Source organism: Accipiter gentilis, chromosome 5 (genome assembly GCF_929443795.1).
Source record: "Accipiter gentilis chromosome 5, bAccGen1.1, whole genome shotgun sequence".
Lineage (NCBI taxonomy): Eukaryota > Metazoa > Chordata > Aves > Accipitriformes > Accipitridae > Astur > Astur gentilis.
The window spans coordinates 25,397,333-25,414,787 of record NC_064884.1 but is presented as its reverse complement, the minus strand read 5'-3'; the positions used below and the strand labels follow the sequence as shown (position 1 = coordinate 25,414,787).

At 37.8% G+C, this 17,455-nt stretch overlaps 1 protein-coding gene across 4 annotated transcripts in view; it reads left to right on the top strand.

The window, feature by feature from the left end:
- Positions 1-17,223, top strand: part of AHI1 (Abelson helper integration site 1) — a 99,840-nt gene extending 82,617 nt beyond the window's left edge. For all 4 annotated transcript variants that reach the window (XM_049799840.1, XM_049799841.1, XM_049799844.1 and 1 more), the window contains exons 24-25: positions 10,994-11,073; positions 15,104-17,223. In XM_049799840.1, the coding sequence (XP_049655797.1) occupies positions 10,994-11,073; positions 15,104-15,338 (315 nt within the window). In that variant the 3' untranslated portion in view covers positions 15,339-17,223. The remainder of the gene's footprint in view (positions 1-10,993; positions 11,074-15,103) is intronic.
- The last annotated feature ends 232 nt before the right edge of the window (positions 17,224-17,455 follow it).

Here is a 17,455-nt window from a genome sequence, read left to right as displayed (position 1 = left end):
CAAAACATACGCTGTGTTAGTTACAATTTTTTCTTTTTTTCACATTATTTATCTGATCTTTGCTGCATAATATATATTGCAATGTTCAAGATTAAAACACTCAAAGCTACTTCTATTAACCTTTTTTGTGTAGCTTTTGGTTTTAATAGGTGAATAGAGAGAGGTAGCATTTAATAAATTGAGTACACATTACTCACTTGGCAGTCTTGTTGAAGCCAGCTGTCTTGTTGAAGCCAACTGCTATAAATCGAATTACTAAGTGTTTTGTTTCTAACTATACTTGAAAAATGGAATTAATTACTACAGCGAGGACTAATAATTAATCTGAAGTATCTTTTACCTCTTTGTAGCTGAGAAACTCATACCCAAACCATTGTCCATGAAAGACAAGGGTGCATTGCTTCCAGATACTCCTGTAAAGGCAGACTGGAACAAATATAAGAAAAATTACAACATTACTGGAAAGCATGAATATTTCTTTAATCTGTTGTCTACATTGCTGGAGGCAACAAAGGTATCCCACAGGGAATATGTTGCTACACTCACCCAGTTTCAGTCATACCCAGAGCAGAGAAGGGAAAAGTGCTGAGGTACTTACTGTTATTGAAGACTTCATCATTTTTATCCACATCTTTTTTTCTGTTATAATCTCATAGGAATCTAGTTGATTTACTGGATCAAAATACTTGTGTGCACTAACTAATGTTACAGACATTTACAACCAGTATTCATTATTCAACTTTGTGAGAAGTAACATTTGATTAGTTTTGATTGCTTATGTTTTCTCAAGTGTCTAGAGCTGATATTTTTCTGGTAATAGTTTTTGTATTACTAGTAGCACTTTTTTTAGTAACAGTATTTCATCAAAATATTCTTTACTTGATTCTACTGGTACTTTGAATTAAAATGACTGCATATTAAATAATTAGTTGGAATTTTGTAGTATTCTATATAGTACATACAGATACTCAAAAGACATAATGAATGAAGTATACAGTAACAGTCCAAAACCAAGCAACTATGTTGCTTTTTGTCTTGCATGGCATCCAAGGGCACTACAAAATCATAAAGAGTCCAGAGAAAAGTAATGAATCGTTTACAAGTCCTGGAAAAAATGGTATAAGAGGATATACTTACAGGATTAAATTAGCAAAGAATGAGCAATGAAGACAGTGTATAAAATAGTACATGATGTAGAGGGGTGAATTGGATGTACTCTTTTTTTCTTTTTCTTTTCTTTTTTATTTTTTTTTCCTTCTGCTGTTAAACAAGATCAGGGAACAGTAAGCTGGAATAGAACACATCTAATATTGGTAGAAGAAAATTTTTGTTTATGCCATGCTTAGTTAACCTTGTGAACCTAGCTACTACAAGACACTATTAAACTTAGGTGCTCAGGGTTTAATTTTTTTAGTAACACATTTTAGGCTGAGGTAATGACTGAGTCTCCAAAAAAATCTGAATGGCTGGGAAACACAAATCTGACTGGTTTGTTTTTTTTTTAATTTCAAGTTACATTAGCACATATAAATCACCAAGAATATAGTGAGTTGAATCAAATGATGAATCAAATCTCTGTGTAAGACTTGCGATGCCTTGAAGTGTAATGGTTTTACAAAAGCTGCAGAGTGCTGCACAGAAGAAACAAATTGTCATTCAGCTGTCTGTCATAATGAAGGAAAGTTCTATAGTGCTTTGGCCTTAGGCAATACCAGATACTTCTGAGACAAAACTGCTCAGACGACCACTGAGGGGGCTGATCGGTTATGGCAGTTCCTGTGTTGCAGCAGTGACACAGCAACTTTTCTTCCTATTCCTTTCACTTTTTTTTCAGTATAAGAGCTGATGAAAGGAAATGCCAATTTCTTTTACATGGGAAATAAGAAAAATCATTATTTTGTAATACCCTATTTTCTTTTTCTTTGGCAGAAAATGAAGCGCTTTTTTTAAATCCAAAAACATTTATTGAATTATTAAGTTGTTCCCATAAGCAGGAAAATATGACTGATTTCTTTGATTGTGTGTGTTCTTTGGCCACAAGCATGTTTTCCCAAATACCTAGTTATATCCAGGTCTGCTATATCTATTGTTCTTTCTGAGGTTTTTGAGGAATACTTAAATATTTAGCTCTGTTCAGACTGCAAAACACAGTTACTGTGAATATCATCATAGCAGTTACTGGTGAGATTTTGCTACCATACGAGACTATATAGGACACTTAAAATATAGAATACTACTATGGTTTAATTACTGAGAATACCAGATAGTCTAATTAAAAATAGTTTTCCAACTGCAGATATTATAAATGCATATCTAGCTAATCATCAGAATTTTATGGTGAGTGAATAAAATGGAATCATTAACATTAGAAGAGGGTGTAATACTCCAGATCCAATATTAATCTTTGCAAATAAAAAAAGTTGTAGTTCAAAGAACCTGCTTTCAAAACACTTTCTACCATCAGCTTTGCATTCATAACATAATAATTTTATGCAAACCTTGTTTTCCTGCCTTATGAGTTACTTAACTCCTGAGCCACAAAATTAGGTCATAATCATCTTTAATTACAACATACATGTAAACTGCCAATAGAAGTTTCATGGAGTGAGGTTCTTGCTGCAGTGGATGAAGAATCCCAGGAAATAGAGACAGACCTGTCATCTGGTTGCTCCAGTAAATGTGCTGTTTTCAGGTTTCTTAAGATGAAGGCAGAAAAGATAGGAATTCAGATAGGGTTCTATTAGAAACCAGAATTTGGGTTTTGCAAAATTTTGGCAAATCAGAGACATTTCAAAGTCAAAGTGTCTTCTCCTCCCCCACCCCCAAAATGTTCTGCTGTCTATAAAAATCTCATGAATATGTTTTATAATTTAAGATGGCCTACCACTCATTACATAAAATGCATCTAATTGGATTCTGAATCTTCAGTACTCAATTCTACATTATGTGAGAATAGTGGAAAGTAGTAATAGACAAAAACAAAACAGTAATTTAAACTTTCCATTAAAGGTGTAAGAAAATACTCTTTCTAATATATTTATCTTTGAAAAATGATGTTAAGGTATAAAGCAATGGTCATAAGCATGAAAAGAAAAGGGTTACCTTCAAGAACTACATTACTATTGCATGATTTGGATAATCTACCCAGAGATCATCAAAACTTGATTCCATGTATATTTAAACAAAGTTTGGGATTATCACTGTTCACATAAATAATTCATGTTCTCACTCTTCTTCCCCTAGAGTAGGTTGTTGTCAGACTTTCTGAATACTTAGCCTAGCATGTCTGAAACCAACCTGCCAAGCAATTGATGTTTTTCCCCTGGGCTTGAGCTCTTTCAATGTGGGTGTTTTTGTGGGCTCAACGCTTATTTATTGGATCTAAACATTTTAAAAATGTAGAAAACTTGCTCAAAAATATTTCCAAAAATACTAGCTAGACATTTTTCTATTAGTTTCATAAAAAACTATTTTCTCCTTTAATGGTGCCTTTTTTCAGGTTACTAGGGGACGCATCAGTGACTGATAATCTTTTAGGAAGAGGAAAGACTAGGAAGATGTGATGATGTTAATTAAAGAATTAATATGATGGAACTCTTGCAGTGCATAGAGCTGAAGACTTTCAACACTTCATCAAACATGTTCACTTTCAAGGTTCAGAGAGATTGCAGACCCACAAAAATGTGGTATTCAATTGAATTAGAATGTATTATAGTGAAGTTTATAATTCTGGGCTTCATTCATGCCTAATATGATTACAGATCTCTCTTTCTAAAGGCATTGACATCTGGGCTGAAAGAAACTATGCTTTTCTAGAATCGGTCAGCAAAGCTCCTGTGCAGTCTTCCACATAAACTGTTGAATAGGCATTATAAAATAGAGATGTCTTTGCAAATCCCACTTTTGAAATAGTAATTACTTTGATTATTCTTGAAGAAATCCTTCTTCTGAAGGAAATGTTAGTATGGTACTATCTAAAGGGAATAGACCATTTTCCTTAAATCTTACCCGACATTAACATATTTCACCTTTTTAGTTCTGTAGTTTCCTATTTTTAGATATTCTGTTTTCCCTTTAAAAAGCAGTTTGTACTGTTCAAGTTGAATTACTCTCTCTTAAGCATGTGTGGTGCTATTTTATTTGTAAGCTGTTAGCTTTCTTTTTCAACTTCAAAACCACCTCTGTGGTTCCTAATGTGTTCTGTCTGAAAAAATGTTTGTGCCTGTGTCTATAGTATTATTTGAGTCATTGAAAGAAAAGGTATCTGGTTTTCCTGTTGAGGAAAAAAAGAAAAGTTGAAGTGACATCCATAGTCATTTGCTGTAGGTGACTGGTCTGTTTAAAGATAGGAAGAATTAGGCTGAGCCCCTGAACTGGTCAAGCAGAACCAAAAATACTATTGAGGGACATTTATATTATTAAGATGGTTCTCAGGAGCAAGCTAACTTCTCTGTCCCCAGTGTTTTCTCCTTAGGTCCTTATAGCTTCTTTCTGAACAGGACTGAACTATTTTTATGCAAATTTTAATGCAAAGTTGTAACCACAGATAAATTCCCAGAGGCCAAGACTTCAAGACTGAAAACAGCTTTTCTAAACTGTAGTGCTTCAGTCTGAAGTCTCTTGTCTCCACTCTTTTTCCTCTTTCTTTTCGTGTCCCTCAAATAGTCATCTAGTTAATTTGATTTCTGAGATGCGGTATTTGTCAGTGTTGAGCCGTGACTACTGAACAGGCCTAGGATTTTTCAGTTTCAAAGACTAGACAAGGCAAAGTCCTCTCTGCCTGTGGCTCTGACATTCATGGATGGAGAAGGTAGGGAGTGTTGGCTTAGTCCTAAACACTGCAGTGGTTTAGCTGTTCTTTATGGAAAAGATAGAAATTCATGCCAATGTCTCTGTTGTATACAGAGCCACAGTTCTGCTAGATACTCACAGTTAAGTTAATACTGTTAGACGTAAGCGTTACAATATGGTGAATCTGATTTAGATAGACTTCTTTAAAAACAGTAGAGAGGGGAGAAAAAGCAATTATAAGTTAATTTAAATAGGAAGGTCATGGCAAAAGAAATATATGTAATTCCACTAGCAAAGATCCCTGCCAGTTGTTAATTTAATGGGGAAATATGTTGTATTGGGTTTGCGTGGCAAGGTTTTGGTAGCAGGGCGAGGGGCTACAGAGGTGGCTTCTGTGAGAAGCTGCTAGAAGCTTTCCCCCTTGTCCGACAGAGCCAATGCCAGCCAGCTCCAAGACAGACCTTCCGCTGGCCAAGGCCGAGCCCATCAGCAACGGTGGTAGCACCTCTGGGATAATGTATTTAAGATGGGGAAAAAGAACCTGTGCAGCATCACTGCAGCCAAAGAGAGGAGTGAGAATATGTGAGAGATACAGCCCTGCACCCATCCAGGTCAGTGAAGAAGGAGGGGGAGGAGGTCCTCCAGGCACCAGAGCAGAGATTTCCCCTACAGCCCATGGTGAAGACCATGGTGAGGCAGGCTGTCCCCCTGCAGCCCAAGGAAGTCAAATGTGGAGCAGATATCCACCTGCAGCCCAGTGAGGACCCCACACCAGAGCAGGGAGATGCCCAAAGGAGGCTGTGACCCTGTGGGAAGTCTGTGCTGGAACAGGGTCCTCGCAGGACCTGCAGATCTGTGGAGAGAGGAGCAGGTTTTCTGGCAGGACTTGTGAACCCACCGGGGACCCACGCTGGAGCAGTCTGTGCCTGAAGGACTGCAGCCCCTGGAAGGGACCCGTGCTGGAGCAGTTTGTGAAGAACTGCAGCCCATGGGAAGGTCTCACGTTGGAGAAGTTTGTGGAGAACCGTCTCCCAGGGAGGGATCCCACGCTGGAGCAGGGGAAGAGTGTGAGGAGTCCTCCCCCTGAGGAGGAAGGAGCAGCAGAGCCAACGTGTGATGAACTGACTGCAACCTCCATTCCCTGTCCCTCTGCGCCATTGGCGGGGGAAGGAGGGAGAGAATCCAGGAGTAAAGTTAAGCCCAGTAAGGAGGGAGGGGTGGGGGGAAGGTGTTTTAAGATTTGATTTTGTTTCTCATTACCCTGGTTTGATTGGTAATAAATTAATTTTCCCCAAGTCGAGTCTGTTTTGCCCGTGACAGTAATTGGTGAGTGATCTCTCCTTGTCCTTATCTTGACCCATGAGCCTTTCATTATATTTTCTCTCCCATGTCCAGTTGAGGAGGGGAGTGATAGAGCAGCTTTGGTGGGCACCTGGCACCTAGCCAGGGTCAACCCACCACATGTGTGGAGGGGTACAGAATAGCAGGAAAGAAAATGATGAGTGTGGTGTAGTATCACAGCATTTCTCCCAAACTTGACATGTTAGAACAGTTTTGACAGGAGGCATCAACTTGTTCTGGGGAGGTAAGTACATTGCTATAAATCCTTTAACCATGGACTGTGTAATAGAAAACAAAATACAAACTTAATACTGAGTTTAATGTCCACAAGACTCGTCTGAAAAAACAGAGACATGTTCGTTCTTGCCGTCTGTGATCCCAACAAATCTTTAATTAGATCAAGTTCTGTAGAAACACCTTCTGTGGGAGAGAGAGAGTTCCCCTGTGCAGAGTAGGCTATAGAGCAAGCACACTTACTTTCATGGCTTGAATCACCTAAATAGATTGCCTGCACCACTCCATTCTCTCCATCTACTTGGTCTGCAGAGAACCTCTGCAGACCATCAGTCTTACAGACAATTCTGCACAGCCTAGAGGAAAGCACTACTAAAGATGTAGACTTGGGATGAGACTTTGTCCCTTATATTTCCTTTAGATGACCTCTGCTTCGGGTTTTGCTATGAAGTGCATTCTGATACATATGATTGTTTCTACAAGTTGCACAGGGATGGTTTAGTGCTTGGCTTACTGCTGTGAATTCTACAGCAGGGGTCAGGAACTGAAATGCTTTTGCGTATTTCGCCTTTGTTTTGCCTTGGTTGCCTCTTCTGTGGCAACACTGAGACAATATTAAGTATCAAAAAATAGAGGCTAAATGAGCCATAAAGCAAGCAAGTCTTCTAGAAAAGGAAAGTACATATTTTATTATAATTTTTATTTTCACAATAGTAAACAAAGCAAAAGAAACTGCAGAAAATCTAAGCCTCTACAGTTGGTATGAACTGATGTTCTCTCCTTCTGATGGGCTTTCAAAGTGTGGAGGATTAGAATATGGCAACAAAATTTAACGCCATTAGTGGCACTATACAAAGGAGCTCATATTTTGTACTCTGTTTGGCATTTGTTTTTGTGAACAGAAAAGTTCAAGATACTCATAATAATTATCTGACACAGGTTTTTTTCTTTACAGCAGACAGAGCCCTAATGATTCTGTAATAATATTTAAGCTCTGCAATCTAGATCAATTTAATAGCTACCACTGTATCTCTTACAATGCTAGGTTTGCTGAATCTTGGTACAGAAACAGTGACAATAGTGCAAAGCTGTTTGGAGCTTCCTGTGAGATCTGCCCATGCATAACAAGAGGTCAAGAGGTTTAGAAATGGGGAAAGAAGAGATCAACAGACTCTTCAGCCCCTCCATACTCCAGAATTCTGTAGCTTGCTCCTTACATTAGCATGTCCTTGATGTATTCTCAAGTGTCGAAGTGTTACCACTACCTCCTTAACCACATACCTCCTGCCTGTTTTCCCAGCCTCTGCTCACTCATTCGCTGTGCTCCTCCTGCTGCATCATCCCCTTGTTGCACCAGCTCCTGCACTGCCTTCTTGCGTCTGCTGCTGACCCCACTTGTCCCTTCGGTACTGCAGCTGCTTACTCACATCACTGGGATGGGAAAAGTAGTTCAACGAGTGAGCTGAGGGACACAAAGGTATATGGGATAGGGAAAAGAAGGTAGTGGCAGTGAGATCTGCTTCAAAAAGATCTAGTATCTAGTTCCTGCCTCATTACATACTTGAAAGTTTGTAGGTAAGAAAGGTATTCTACTTGAACTGTACTCTGGAGAATTGGGAGTCTGCCTACAGCCCCTGGGAATTCTCATTAGTTGCCGTGTCAGGTGAACACAGCTATTCCAAGATAGTCTCTAATTGTGTGCTTTTCTTTCCTTGGTACCTATACTGAAATGCTGTGGTGGAATAAATGAAAGCCTATGTGATGAGTAGTTTTTTAGAACAGATCATAAGAACCTTTGGTTAGGCAGCTTAATTTAGTGGATACTTTAATCTTCTAACTGTAAAACAAGGATAATTTTCTGGGTTTAGGTGTCTGTAAGTATTAAAAAACTTAGTCTATTTTTTATAAGAGACGTCAGTTCTGTAGTGGCACTTAAAGGAATTCTACCAAACTGTGCTTTGGAAAGGTCCATATTTGATTATAGTCTTAGTACAATGTTGAGATTCTGTTGTATTTACTCAAAAAGGAGGATGATAAAACCTAGTTCAACATCATTCGCATAGGATTTTCAGAAAAAGATTTTTGTTTTGATTGCAAGTAAAGTGAAGTCATGATTGTGTATGGCAAAGAACCGTGAGGTTATGAATGCTGAAGGAAGTATTAATTACTTAGAGTCATTCCTTCTACAGCACTCCCTTGTATTTTCATATCAGTGGCGTTGTATTTCCTTCTTTTGTGTTTACTTAGTCTCAGGTTTATTACTGTATTAACAAGGATTTTTGCGTGTGAAGTAGAAGATTTGTCTTCCTCTCTCTGCCAATGCTACATTATTATATTCTAATAGGCTGATTTTTGTCTAAACTAATCTAGCAATCTGTGTTATTTCAGCAGACTAATTCTAATGACTAATGTTTGAACATGGTTGTTGTGGGCAGTGTGCTTATATGAATTGAATAAGTCAATGGGAGCTTGATCCTGTTTCTTCTAAGTCAGCAGAAAAATAATATTAAACTAATAAAATAAAACTAGGGAGCAGGACCAAGGTAAAAAAGTTCAAATTTCATTCAACTACTAACATTGACTATAGGGTTTTTTTTTTTTAATTAATTGCATTTAGAGTTTAAGAAAGTAATTAAACTGTTCAAGGCCTGAAACTGAGATTTGGGAGATACGGGTTCTGGTTCCAATATAGTCTTCATTTCTGTGTGCCAAGACAATTTTCATCTGTGCCTCACTTCATCCCAAATTAAAATTGGACAATAGTACTTTACAGGGGAATGTTAAGTTTTATTCATTAGGGCTTTGAAATCTGTGATGGATAAGTTTAGTGCCTGAAAAGAAAGTATTTTTGTTCCATTTTAAAATACCAAAACTAATGCTTAAGTGATAAAAAGAACTGCCATGAAGCAACCCTCTATTTTCTCTCTGTTTAAGTTAAATACGGAAGAACCACGGTACACCTTGCCTGTGAGGTCACGCAAAATGAAATGAACAATTGGCAGACTAGAGGGTCAAGAACTGTAACTTTTTTCTTCTCTGTTGCTTCCAGAAAGCTCTTGTTGACTTTGTGGTTACTTTTTTAGATGCTGTATTGTTGTTAGGCACTCCAGAGCTGCTGAATGATACTCCCTTCCTAATACTGCTCATTTTTAACTGGGGTTTTAAGTGACAGTAATGTCAGTAACTGGCTGTTTCCTGGAGCAATTCAGGCTGATAGCAGAACATTAAACATCTTATTCACAAGCAGATGAGTACCTCTGTTCTTGGCAGCACTGCATGGGCTGATCTTTTTAACACCAGGGATATATGAGAAATTCAGAAACAATGTAGTAGGTTTTGCTTTAGGCTGGCTATGAATCTGAAATTCAGCAGTCTTAAAAAAATCAGAAATGTGGGCCAAGTTTTGAGGGTTGAGTTAGTTTCAAGCCCATTCTTCTCCTTTACTTCCAGAAAAAAAATCTTATTTGGGGGGAAGTACCAGATCTAATCTCTCCCTCCCTTCTCTGGCCTAGGGCTCCAGTATCCTGAAAGAGACTTCTCCTCCAGCTTTCCAAGATCTGCATAGGAACTGGTCCCCATTCTTACAACGCCTGCCTGGATATAACTTCTGGGTTATTTTCCATGCATGCAGTACCAAACAGACACTTGCAGAACATAAACGTCCTGTCAACCTGAAGTAGAGGTCCACAACAGTTTTTCACTGACAGGATTGTGGTACTAGGTCTGAACCTACATACAGTGTGCTGCACTGCTTTCCACAGCTTTTCTCCTTGGTTGTGGTGCTCTGGAGGCCTGAAGTTCCTGGCTGGATGTGTAGTCTATGCCTGGTTCCAGAAGAGCAAATTTTGAGTGAGACATAAGGCCTATCAGTAGTGTTGGCATCTGCCCTCCTTGGAAATGAAACTACATGGGTAGTTACCAGGTATTTGTGAACAGCCTGGAAGAAGGTAGAGAAAATAATCTGTCCCTGAAGACAGTAAACTCAGGAAGTGCACTCACATTTCCTTACGGGAATTCTTGCAGTAACTATGAGACTTGTTAGAATTAGAAGAGGTTTGTTTATACAGGGAGTGAGTTGCATAGAGACGCACTAATTAGATTGGAAATTAGAGAATTTACTTAAACTCTTCCAGGTTTGGTTGGTTGGTATGTTTTAGCCCTGAAATATAAAGGAACCTGGAGTGATTTGAACTGCTTTTGACTGAAACTTGCAGGGTTGAAACAGACACAGGATTCTCATGGTAAAACTATGCAATAAGATGACTTTTTAGCATTCTGTCTTCACTCATGCAGTAGCAGAAATATCTTAATTCTTTACAGACCATGTGTATTTTAAGCTTACTTCAAGCAGATCCATAACCTCGTTTCTACACATACCAGAAAACTTTCTTTTATTGCAAGTAGTTTGATGATGTTGTGTGTTGTTTTTTTTAAAGCAGGGTACTGTTTCCTTGTTTGTAACCACACAGGAGTTAACATTTTATGGCTGATAGACATTCTTTTTCAAACGAGGTATATTCTCTCCTTATTCAGGAAGCTGGTGGGTTTTCTATGTACGTGTGTTGGCCCCATTGTCTGTCTTCTTTTTACCTTCCTGCTTTTTTCATATTTTTTTTTTCTTTTACAGATGTCACCAGTCACGAGTAAGTCAGGGGACCTAAAATTTAGCTCGGAGCATGACACAGATAGAGACTCACCTGCAACACAGTAAGCAAGAAGTACTTAAAACAATTTGCAGTGTTATTTCTACAACTGCTGTTAGAAAACTGTGAGAAATGTTGGAAGGGCTATTTTGTTCTAGCAAGCAAAACAAGTTAGCTTTAGGATAATCATTCAGAAAGTGCTTCCCACCTGAAATATGAAGGAAATAACAGTTTGCATATATGTATACACACACATATGCATACACACACCTTCTCCCCCCAGAAGAGCAAGGACTGTAATGTACATGAGAGTCAAAGCTCAGGAGTATGGGATTGCCCTGTGGCATCCTTTAGCTATGTATTAGGCTTTGTTCCTACAAACTGCAAAATATTTTTGCACCCTCTAAAAATTAATTAATATAAATTGCAGAAGGTTGTCACATACCAAGAAGGTGCAAGCTGGCATCTTTAATTGTGACACTTGCATTTTTTAAAAATTGTGTGTATTCGTTGCGCGAAAGCTGTAAGCACTTACGATCTCAACATTTTGAACAAGAGCTTCCACAATATCTTTAGCTATTGCAACCATTTATACTTCAAAAAATACATCTGAAAATACTTCCTGTGTTTGCCATTACAGGTATCTGTCATCTAAGCAGTTATTTCACCGATCATTTTCCAGACTGGTCCCCTCCCCATATAAATAATCTGTGCACATACAGTGTAGATGCAGATACATATCTAAATTTAACTTATCTTTAAATCTTAATTTTCTATCTCCGGCTGTATCTAGATTTGAAAATAAATTGTGAGTGGAAAGTTTAACCCTTATGTATGATGAGGAATGGTCTGTGTAACTACACATTGACAGAATTGAGCGTTGAATTTTGGGCATAACTATTCTGATAGGACATACATTAAGGAAGGAAATACTTTTAAAGCACAGTTACTTGTGACGGTTGATACAGTCTGTTAGAAGCCAGTATCAAAAATTTTGTATGACTCAACTCCATTCGTAGAACTTCAAGAAACAATTATTTTGAGTGACCTTTCTAGGGCATCCACTGAAGAATGTGGGACCACAGATTTAAAATGTGGAATCACAAATCAATAAATCAAATTCAAGAATTTTGAGTCATTTCAAATGTGAAATACTCATTTTAATGGAAACTAAAGCTATCCTGAGAAGAGGTCACACTGAAGTGTCATGCTGAAGGAACAGTGCCCCAAACCCACTTCTGCTACATTTCAGAAAGGTGAGAGGAGACACCTACATGCCCGGGTCCCTGGAATGTAATCCCTCCTCTGGAACTATAGGGAGCAGGAGCATCATGTAGATGCCAGTCCGAAGTCATGCTTCATGTCATTGCTGTCCCATCTGGGCAAAAGAGTAGTGTTGCAGAGCATCATTCACAAGCTTTCAGAGTACTGAGCCATTTATACCTGATCATTAGTGAAAGATGTCATGAGGGGAGAGCTAATTTGAAGGGGAGGAAGATAGACATGTCAGTACTACACAGCGCTGCATTTTCCTTCTATGTACAGGATGTTCTAGGCTTTATTACGTTTTTGCTGCATTTGTCCCCAGTGCTTGTGTTTTGTCTGACATGGAGAGGGCAGTTGTCACTGCATGTTTTAAGATCAGAATGCAAATCTGAGTAATGTCAGATATGTACTGCAAGTATGTACTTTGCAAGCTCTTCCATGAATTAGAATGTAATGAAATGTGACTCACTTGTCTTTGTAATCATAGCAGTGACGGCACATACCAAGTTCTTTTCAGAAGAGATTACAAGTTTTTGCCTTATTTTGAGAGCTAGAAGAGAGAAGGATCTGGTATTTCTGATGCCAGTAGTTTGAAAGACTGTGCCACATTTCTGTTCATAGGCTATCTATATAGTACAGATTACATAATAAAACATTTCAGAAGCATGGCTGCATATTTTTCATGAAAACTCTCACTTCTTTGTACCTGAAACCGTGCCCTGCAGGGCCTGTGACAGAACTGTAGTTTTCTTGTTCACTGCAGTTGATGTGTCTTGAAATAACCTTAAAAACAGACGCGCATGCAACTGTTGTGATCTTAACTGGAAAAGTTTTCTATTTTAGCATCTAAAAGCAATATCAACATGACTTGAGGTCCAGTTCAATCTGTTCTTAAATAGTTGCTCCCCCTAAAACATCCTGTTATCTTCCTTTTTCTGTGAAAATACACTTAATATCCATGACACATTCTTGTATATAGTAGGAATTATGCAGTAAATAAACTTCATAAGAATCAAGTGACATGTGATTGCCAAGTACACACTTTCAATATGGAGAAATGAAACTGTTAGCACCTGCACAACTTAATATACCTTTCTTTGAGCCTCCAAATGAATGTTTGCTGTTTTGCCTACTAGAACAGTATTCATTATGGCCACAATACCTGCTGTAAAGGAAAGTGAATGGCAAGCCCTTATGACATGTCTGGATGGATGGAAATTACGGTTTTGCAATAGGAAAACAGATTTTATCCAAGGTGGTAGTAGATTTTTATCTTAGCAAAGCAGTTAACCTATCTTCTGCAGACTCTAGAAGAAATAGAGAAATGTCCACATAATAGATGCTAAGCATACTAATGTTTTTATTGAAGTATCTCAAGGTTTTGATACATCATCGCATCTGATGTTCAAATAATAAAAAGATGAAAACTACTTCTCAAAATTTGAGTAGCTTTACACTGAAATTCTGCATAGTAGCCTCACCCTTCAAATATTAATGATTAGCTACTATTTGTCAGTACAGACATTATCTCCCAAGATATATTCCCATTGTACAGTTTTGTTGAGCTACACTAGGTAGTGCTCTCTGCATAAATTTACAAGTGATTACACATCAGACCCAGCTGAACACTCAGTTTGGTATATTGGTACTTATTACTGATTAATTATGATTTTGTACCCTGGTTTTCTCATGCAGCAGTACTTCTCAAATTATTCCAGGAATCCTAACACCGAGAGTCTTGAACTCCAGAATGTTTTCCTTCAGGCTGTTCCAGTATTAGAGCTGCAGCAATTCATGTAGTCATGAATACACAATTTAGCTTAAAAAAAATTTCAAATTTTAGGCAGTCATCAGTCCATTATCAAGGCTGATGTGTAAACATTTTCATCTATAAAATATGATTACATTAGGACAATATCACCAACAGTAATGCTTTTGCAGCACCCTTTTTGGGGAAACTGCACGCATCTCATTACATTCTTTAGTCTTCATTCATCTACTCGCTTATGTATTTCAGCAGCACAGTTCTCTTCACAAACAAAGATCTCGTGCTAGGCACAATACAAATTTTGAACAAAGACAGTACCTGCTCTTGAAAGGTTACAGTCAAAGTGTTATTACGTATTTATAGTTAAATAAAGTCATGACTTCTGCCAAGAGTGGGAATTCAGGGTAGAAGTGGTGTAACATCTGCATAACCCCTGGCATCATCTGCAAGACCAGTCTAATTCCCTTGTTAAAGGCACTGACTGGGAAAGATACAGGAGCTTGACTGATGCTTTTGGCATTGTATGAAGTCTGATAAGCATAAATAGACATTAAAGTGATTTCTGATTCTGTAAATCTGTCATAGTTCAGGTAAATTAAAATGGAAAAACTAATCTATGCACTTTGCCTGCCTGTCTTATTCTTGTTGAATAAATAAACCAGGAATCTTTAATTGCAAGTATTTTAGTGTTTGAGCATAGGAAAGAAAAAAAAAATGCAGTGGCTCTTTTATGAGAGGAGGAGACTGGTAATTTGTACTTTTTAATTATATCTGTTGACTATTGATCAAGACTAGCTGTTTTTTACGATCATGAGAAGTTCTTTTCAAAGCAATGCTATGATATGTTAAAAAGTAGACTAGTGGAGTGGTCTCATATTTTGTCTTCCTGGTTTTTCAGTCTTTGTTCTGCTGCAGAATGGTAGTTTTTGTAGTTGTTTCAGCATTGTACTCAAGGGGGAGAGGCAGACAATTCCTCTAACATCAGCTGTGAGTGGAAAAAGCTCTAAATTTGGACTAACTTTATGTTGCTTTTACTCTTTTTATATCCACCTTCCTCTAGAGGTGCAAAGAAAAAGAAGAAAAGGATACAGAGGAACGAGAGGGAAAATCAGCACAACTTAATGAGTCTCGATACTCCCGTATCATCAGTTACAGCTAACGGTGTTGAAAATGAACCTACAGCCCATGGTGTGAAACTGAAGAAGAAGAAAAAGGCAGCGAGAGGCTCAAATTTAAGCACAGACGGGAAGACAAATACTGCCTTTGAGCCTGAACGCTATGACATACAGTCATAACTTAATTCCAAATACTGGTGTGATATTCAGTATATGCATTGAAGGCTGCAACTCTGATGTCACTTCTACGATTAACAATAAACAAAAAACAAACAAAAAATTTAAAATATGCAAAATGGCACCAGTTGTGACTTAACCAATGGTGTAAACCTAGTTTGGAAGACTTTTGCCTTGGGTTCCTTGAAATTAACAGAAGTTGCATGTTCAGCTCCTCACTGGACTGGTAAAATCTGAAACTGTCAAATACAATGTTAACCAATTTAATATCTGCTTACACCTTAGCTTAGGCATTTCTGTAGATCAATCCATTGGGAGCGGATAATCAAGAGAAAAAGTGTGATCCAGAGCAAAACAAGCCCAACTACTACATAAGTTATTAAATTAGCATTTTAAAATGTGTTGTAAGTAAAATAGAGTGTTCAGAATGGTAAAATTACAAAGGAACGCTGGCGTTGCAGTGTACCTGAAAACATAAGCTTTTTAAAAATATTTTCCTGACATCAGATATTCACTTGGACTGCATTTTGCAGCTCTGAAGCAAATTGTTGGGTAACTACCTATGCAACTACACTGTAAGACTACTCATGCTTACCAATGTAAATAAGTGTTGCAAATTCAGGCAGTTATATTTTTCAAATTAGGTTTTCTGCACATAATAAAGATACATTGCAGTTTTGTCAGAGCTCCTGGCTGCTTTGGCAGCAGTCTTGCCAAATATACTTTCATTCATCTGAATGAAATATTTCATATCCAACTGTGCTGTTTGTTTTACTTGTAGTCCTTATTCCCTTGTAAGTGTCATTAATCTATTTTTTTACTTGAGTATTATGTTGTGAACTTTTACTAATTACTTCACTAATTATCTACAGTGCTAAATAATTTATGTTTTATATTAAACAAAGCACTTTGTATCAGTTAGTGTTTTTTCTGGCTGATGATGTCCAGTTTATTTTTACTCTGCTAGGAAATTCTTCCTCCTCCCCCTCTGAAGCAATAAATAACATAAAATTAGAAAGCCCTTATTTAGTAGACAGGGCACTTGATTCCATTAAAAAAAGAAGTGAGAATAACAATGTTGGGCACTGATGTGTGAAACGCACCCAGATGCAGAGGACTAGTTGCTATATATTGTAATATCTTCCCTGCCTGTGTTTTAAAGCCAGAAAAATCTGTAAACTTGTTTTTTTTGAGTAAAGCACTGCAGCAGATACTCTTTTTTGCCCCACTGGTAATTGTTCTTTGCTAACAGTCCTAGCTTTTCTTTGCCTAGAGCATGTGTGTGGAGTCCTGCCCTAAATGGGGCTTGCATATGTGTACTGGAAGCTTATGTCTCTTTCCCCAGTCGGAGGTGGTGTAAAATTACCTTAATCCTGGGACTGCCCGATTCTAGGAAGGTTCCTAGCCTCTTATCTATCTGCTTTTGTGATATATTCCAACTAATTGTTCTGTGTGACATGTGGGATTTAAAGATTTTATAAAAGAGAAAAATGTCAACATCTTATGTTTCTTAAACTGTCCTGGATCGCATTTAAAGTAAGGGCAGAGCATGGCATGAGGCTCCATCCACGTCAGGGAGAGCTGAGCAGTAGCCAAGATCTGGGAGCTCATTGGAAAGCATTGTAAAATGTTAATTTGGCATTGTGGACACTGAAGGCAGAAATAACACTTCAGATAAACACCAGACAGAGATGGTAGTTCTAATCAAAGGCACAGCACCTCCTTTCATGCTTGCGAACTAGGGCTCCAATTATGTTCACTGCTCTGAAGCTGAATAGAGCTGCTTTGCCACACTTTCCAAATTGAGAGGAGAGGCAGCAGTAGTGTCTTCCAAGGCACAGTTCCAAATAACAATTAAACAGAAGGAATCAGATAAGAGCTAAACATGAAAATGCAGGGAGTTGAAAATAAACTTTTCATAATGTTTTCTTGTAATTGCAGTAGCTTTTGTTTTGTTTTTATAATTTTTTTTCCTCCCTACCACATGGTTGGTTAGTGACTTCCAGTCCTTTATACCATGTCACTGTGGTACTAGAGTTTTCTGCATTCATTTAACACAAAATGAAACAAAAAGATCTGAAATTTAAAAAAAAAAAAAAAAATAACATCCTTCAGTGTTA